At 49.8% G+C, this 5814-nt stretch overlaps 1 protein-coding gene across 1 annotated transcript in view; it reads right to left on the bottom strand.

The window, feature by feature from the left end:
• Positions 1 to 973, bottom strand: part of Hnrnpu (heterogeneous nuclear ribonucleoprotein U) — a 9421-nt gene extending 8448 nt beyond the window's left edge. The window contains exon 1 of the mRNA XM_008849154.2: positions 201 to 973. Coding sequence (XP_008847376.1) covers positions 201 to 807 — 607 coding nt within the window. The 5' untranslated portion in view covers positions 808 to 973. The remainder of the gene's footprint in view (positions 1 to 200) is intronic.
• Positions 974 to 5814: the final 4841 nt, after the last annotated feature.

Genomic DNA, 5814 nt, shown 5'->3' with positions numbered 1-5814 from the left:
AGCCACATAATGGAGGCGCCGCCGCCGTCACCGCTGGCCCGGGCCACTCGGCTAATCCGGGCTTCCCCGCTGCCCGCTCCCGGGGGCTCCGGCAGGCCTGGGGCACGGTCCCCACGCGGACCCCCGCCGCGCGCAACCCACACCGCAGCACCCACCCGCCGCCCAAACCCAGGGGCCACCGCCGCCTTCCGCCTTCCTACCTCCCGTCTGCTGCTGGCCCTGCCTCGCCCCGGGCGGCGCCACAGTCACCGCGAACAGTGAGGTGGGGCCGCTGGTCTTCCCCGCCGCCTCCTTGGCCCCGCGCTGTTGCGGGGGCTGCGCCGCCGCCGGCGGTTGGGACTGCTGCTCCCCATGGCCGTTCTCGTCGCCCGCGCCCTCGTCCTCGTCGCCGAGCTCGTCCTCCCCCTCCTGGAAGCCCTGGTCGTCGCCGTTCTCGTCCTCCGATGCGGCCTCCTCCTCTTCCATCGGGCCGGAGTCAGCCGCCCCCGCCGCCCCGTTCTCTTCTCCCAGCTCCATCTGGTCGCCGTCCAACGCGGCAATGCCCTCCTCCTCCTCCTCCTCGTCGCCGCCCGCCGCGGCCTCCTGCTCGAGGCCTGTTCCCGAGCGCCCAGCCGAGTCCCCGCCCAGGTCGAGGCTGCCGTTCCCGGGTTCCATGGCGGGCCGGCCGCCGGCTTCGTTGTCCAGCGCAGCCTGGAGCCGATCCATGAGGTCGGCCTTGAGGCCCTTGTCGGAAAGGCGCCGCTTCTTGAGCTCCTCTTTCAGCTCCGACACCTTCAGCTTTTTTACATTAACAGGCGAAGAACTCATGGTGGGGGCCCCGGTTCACCGCTGGGTGCTGGTTCGCCTCGGCTCCGCTCCCTCGGCCTGTGGTGGCGGCGGCTGCGGCTGGAGACGGTGACTGCTGCAGAGGGGACCCGCCTGGTGTCGAACGGCGCCAATTCCTTTCACCGAGTTCGCGAGGCAAGACGCGGAGACTCGCCTGGCGCGAGCGAGCACGCAACGTCCTCTCGCAGGGGCGGTGCCGCGCACGTAATATAGCCGTCCCGCCCCCCCTGCCGCCGCGCCTGCGCATCAGGGAGGTGGAGCGCGCAGGCCCCGCCCCTTCCCGGACCTCGCCCCACCCCCACGGCTCTGGCCTGGCGCGCTGGGCCCAGCAAATGGAGGCGCTGGAAGCCTGCTTTCGGTTAAACCGACTCGCCGCACAGGCCATTGGTCTTCCTGGGGCTTCGATGGCTGTCCTCCATGGGCGCTTTACTTCTTCAGCCTGGAGACGGCTTCCCGGCAGTCAACGTTCAGTCCTCGACTTGGCATTTTCCACTCCAATACGCCTCCTCCTCGTCCATGTTAGATTGCCTTTTTTGTATGCCCCTCCTGCTCTTCGTTTAAAACTCCTTCGAATCGCCAGGGCTGACTTGTATAACACAAATGGACAGTTGTTACACCCAAGGTTTTTTTTGCCCCCCTCCGTTTAATACTTGGTTTAATGTTCGAATTGGAAGGGCGAGGACAGAGCCATTCTTTTGTCTGCCACAACCCGTGGTGCAAGGCCTGGGAAACAGGCTTGCTGTACTGCTAGGTGTTGTAGGCATGCTGTGAGCCTTTTCGTGCAGCTACGCTCACCGTGTTTACTTGCCCTTGTTACTTAGAATTGCATCTAAGTTTTCTCTACCTAAGATAAAGACAGGCCTCCTGCAGGACTAGCCAGCGTCAGAGCTGAGATCACTTTCGTTAACTGTAAAAGGGAGACTCAGAGTTATGCACTTTGGGTTATGCACTTTGATTCTCTCTGTTTTTGCTCTAAACCTCATGCTGATAGTCCACACAAGCTCATAAAAATTCAAAGGCTACAATTTAGCAAAAACAACAAACTTAAGCTGGAGGTATTGTCATATACCCGTAGTAGGTTGCAGGATCAAGAATTCAAAGTCAGCAAGGACTTTACATAATAACTTTAAGGTTAGCTTGAGCTACATAGAGAGACCCTACCTCGATATGTCAATTTATATATTTTTCTTGAAATAAGGTGTGATTTTGGGTTTTAGATGCTTTATTTTCTCTGTAATAAAATGTGTGATATGTAAAGCTGGGCGTGGTGGCTCAGGTCTTTTAATCTCAACACTTTGAAAGGATGAGGCAGGCAGATCTGAGTTGGAGGCCAGCCTGGTCTACACAGGGAGTTCCAGGCCAGCTGGGACTACAGGAGACCCTGTCTCAAAAGGACAGAATGTGTGATATGTTCTTGAAGTTTTTAGATTAAAGTACTGAAGTTTAAACTTGGGATACCGATAACTACCTCAGAATCTACATAGTGGTAATTCTGCGACCTACTATCAGACCTAAACCTGGCATGGTGGAACATGTCTATAATTCCAGCACTTGGGAGATGAAGGCAAGAGGATCAATAATTCAGTGTCATCCTCAGCCACCTAATAATAAAATCAGGGCCAGCCTAGGCTACGTGAGACCCTGTCTCAAAAAAACCAGAGTTAAGTACTGTTTGGTGTCCTGACTGACACTGTAATACTGTGCCTTGCCCCCTTGTCGCCTCTTAATCTGAAATTTAGAAGTACAGAAATGGGAAATTTGTCCCATTGGCTAGTATAATTTAACTTATTAATAAGATTATAAAGTGTCCTTGATACTGCTTTTATTTTTATTTTTATTTTTGATCTTTTGAACAGGGTCTCCCTGTAGCCCCAGCTAACCTGAAACTCATTATGTAGACCAGGCTGGCCTTGAACTCATAAAGATCCTTGCCTGCCTCCCAAGTTCGGGATTAAAGGCATAGGCCACCATGCCCAGCCTTGAAATTGTTTTTAAAAAGCTTTTTATCTTACTGTGTAGTCATGAGAAAACATGAAATATTAACATCTGTGAAATGATTTGAGTTAATGGAGGTGGGGGCATAGCCCCCACCATGGTCCAAAAACTCACTTCAGGGGGCTGGAGAGATGGCTCAGTGGTTAAGAGCAGTGGGTGCTCTTGTAGAGTAGGTTCCGTTCCCAGCACCCACTTGGCGGCTACCAACATTTCATAACTGTGTTTCCCGGGGATCTCATGCCTTCTTCTGAAGCCTTTGAGGGTGTTGCTCATACAGATACACTTGTATACATGCAGGCAAATCACTCGTACACAAATAACTCACTTCAGCCTTCAGTTATAATGTCTCTGAAGCTTATGGATAAGCCACAAATGGGAATTTATGTTCTGGGGGCTTTGCTTTTGTTTTTTTGTTTTTTGGAGTTTTGAGGGTCTCATTGAGTAGCCCTGGCTGGCTTAGAACTCCCTATGTAAACCAGGTTGAACTTGTACTCACAGAAATCAGCCTGTCCCTGCCTTCAGAGTGCTAGGATTAAAGGTATGTGCCACCACAGCTGGTTTACAAACTGGAATTTAAACTCTTATTCAAAAATGGAAAATAACTATAGGGGCCTACATATTCATAAACTGGATTAGTAGTCCCTTAATGAAACAATAAAATACTACTTTTTTAAGTGCTCTCAGATATTTACATTTTTAAATATCAATGATATAAAAGTAATTTCCATTTAACTGGGTAAAAACTAAACTATAGCCAGGTGTGGTGATCCACACCTTTAATCTCAGCATTTGGAAAGCAAAATCAGGGGGATCTATGTGAATCTGAGGCCAGCCAGGGCTGCATAGTGAGACTCTATATCAAAAATAAACAACAAAACAAAATATAAACTATGAAAAGGTTTATATAGATAAGTATACTAGGTTGATAGATAATAGAATGTAGGCCAGGCATGGTGGCACATGCCTTTGATCCCAGCTCTCGGGAGGCAGAGGTAGGAGGATCTCTGTGAGTTCAAGGCCAGCCTGGTCTACATAGTGAGTTCCAGGCCAGCTGGGGCTGCAGGGAGATCCTGTCTCAAAAAGAACCCCCCCCCAAATAAACCAAGAATATCAGTTGTACTTATATACATGCACTGTAACTTCTGATGCACAGGAGAAGAGTCCATGACTTTATCTCCAAGCACTGTGCAGGCTTGTAGGGCTCAATGGGGCCAGCAGGTCTTCTCCAGTCTGTTTACTTCTACAGCCCAGGAAGCTGAGGCCTCCATGCCCTTCCAGAGCTTCTCTGGTCCATAGCACTGCCCTAGACTGCATCAGAAAGAAAAACAGCTTTTTTCAGTGCTCAGAGAACCATCATCTCCTATTTACTTACATATTTATCTACACATTTATTTAGAGACAAGACAAGGTCTCACTATGTAGCCCCTGCCTAGATTGGAACTCACTATGTAGTCCAGGCTGGCCTCAAAGAGTTCCTCCTGCCTCTGCCTCCCAAGTGCTGGGACTAAAGGGGTGTACCACCACACCTCCTTTATAAAAGTGGCTACCACTTTGTATTTTATTTGAACAGTTAAAAAATCCAAATAGTGACTTAATTACAGCAATTGGGGTTTTATTCTTTTTTAAAAATTTATTTTTATTGGCTGGGCATGGTGGTGCACGCCTTTAATCCCAGCACTTAGGAGGCAGAGGCAGGTGGATCTCTGTGAGTTCAAGGTCAGCCTGGTCTACATAGTGAGTTCCAGGACAGCTGGGGCTACAGGGAAACCCTGTCTCAAAAAGACCAAAAAAAGCCGGGCATGGTGGCACACGCCTTTAATCCCAGCACTGGGGAGGCAGAGGTAAACGGATCTCTGTGAGTTCAAGGCCAGCCTGGTCCACATAGTGAGTTCCAGGACAGCTGGGGCTACAGGGGAGACCCTGTCTCAAAAAGGCCAAAAAAATATATTTTTATGCATATATGTGTGAATCTCTGTGAGTGTATGTGCACATGTGTGCTGGTGTCTGTGGAGGTCACAAGGGGAGGTTCAATCCCCTGGACCTGGAGTTATAGACAGTTGTGGGCTGCCAGATGTGGGTGCTGGCATCAGAACTTGGGACCTCTGGAAGAGCAGCAAGTGTTCTTAACCACTGAACCATCTCTTTAACTCCCAAAATAATTCTTTTTTTTCTTTTTCTTTTTTTTTTTTTAAGGCAGGGTCTCCCTGTAATCACAGTTGGCCTGGAACTTGCTATGGAGACCAAGCTGGCCTCAATCTCTCAGAGATCCACCTGCCTCTTCCTCCCAAGTACTGGAATTAAAGGTGTGTGCCACCATGCCTGGCTTTATATATATGTGCATGTATTTATACACACGATATATACATATGTTTAGGCTGATTATTTTGTGTATACACTGAGAGATCAAAGGTAGGACTTCGTGCCCTCCCACTGAGCTACACCCCAACCTTCTTTTTTTGTTTTGTTTTGGTTTTTTTTTGAGATGAGGTCTCACTATGTTGGCCTGGAACTCCCCCTGTGTAAGCCCAGGCTGGCTTAAAACTCACAGGGCTCTACCTACCTCTGCCTTCTGAGTGCTGGAATTAAGGCGTGTGACATCATGCCTTCATGTGTATGTAATTTTTTTACACTTATTTATTCATTTATTAATTGCTTGTGTGTCTGGCTGTGTCTATTTGAGTGATTCCAGAGACAATTGATAACTGAAGGAGAAAGACACGCTGAAAGTATGCAGTACCATCCAGTATGCTGGGGGTCTGAATGGAATAAAAATGAAAGAAGATAAAGCTAGCCAGTTCAGGTTTCTCTCTCTCTCTCTCTCTCTCTCTCTCTCTCTCTCTCTCTCTGTCGCCCTCTCCCTCTCTCTCTCCTCTCTCTCTCCCTCCCTCCCCTCTCTCCTCTCTTCCTCTCTCCCTTCCCCCTCCCTCTCTCTCTCCCTTTCCCCCTCTCTCCCTCCTTCTCTCTCTGCTTTCTCACTGCCCAGAAACACAAGGC

Source organism: Nannospalax galili, unplaced genomic scaffold (genome assembly GCF_000622305.1).
Source record: "Nannospalax galili isolate Female #2095 unplaced genomic scaffold, S.galili_v1.0 scaffold543, whole genome shotgun sequence".
In the NCBI taxonomy this organism is placed as follows: domain Eukaryota; kingdom Metazoa; phylum Chordata; class Mammalia; order Rodentia; family Spalacidae; genus Nannospalax; species Nannospalax galili.
Note: the sequence above shows the minus strand (reverse complement) of the source record. Positions and strands in the feature narration are given on the sequence as shown.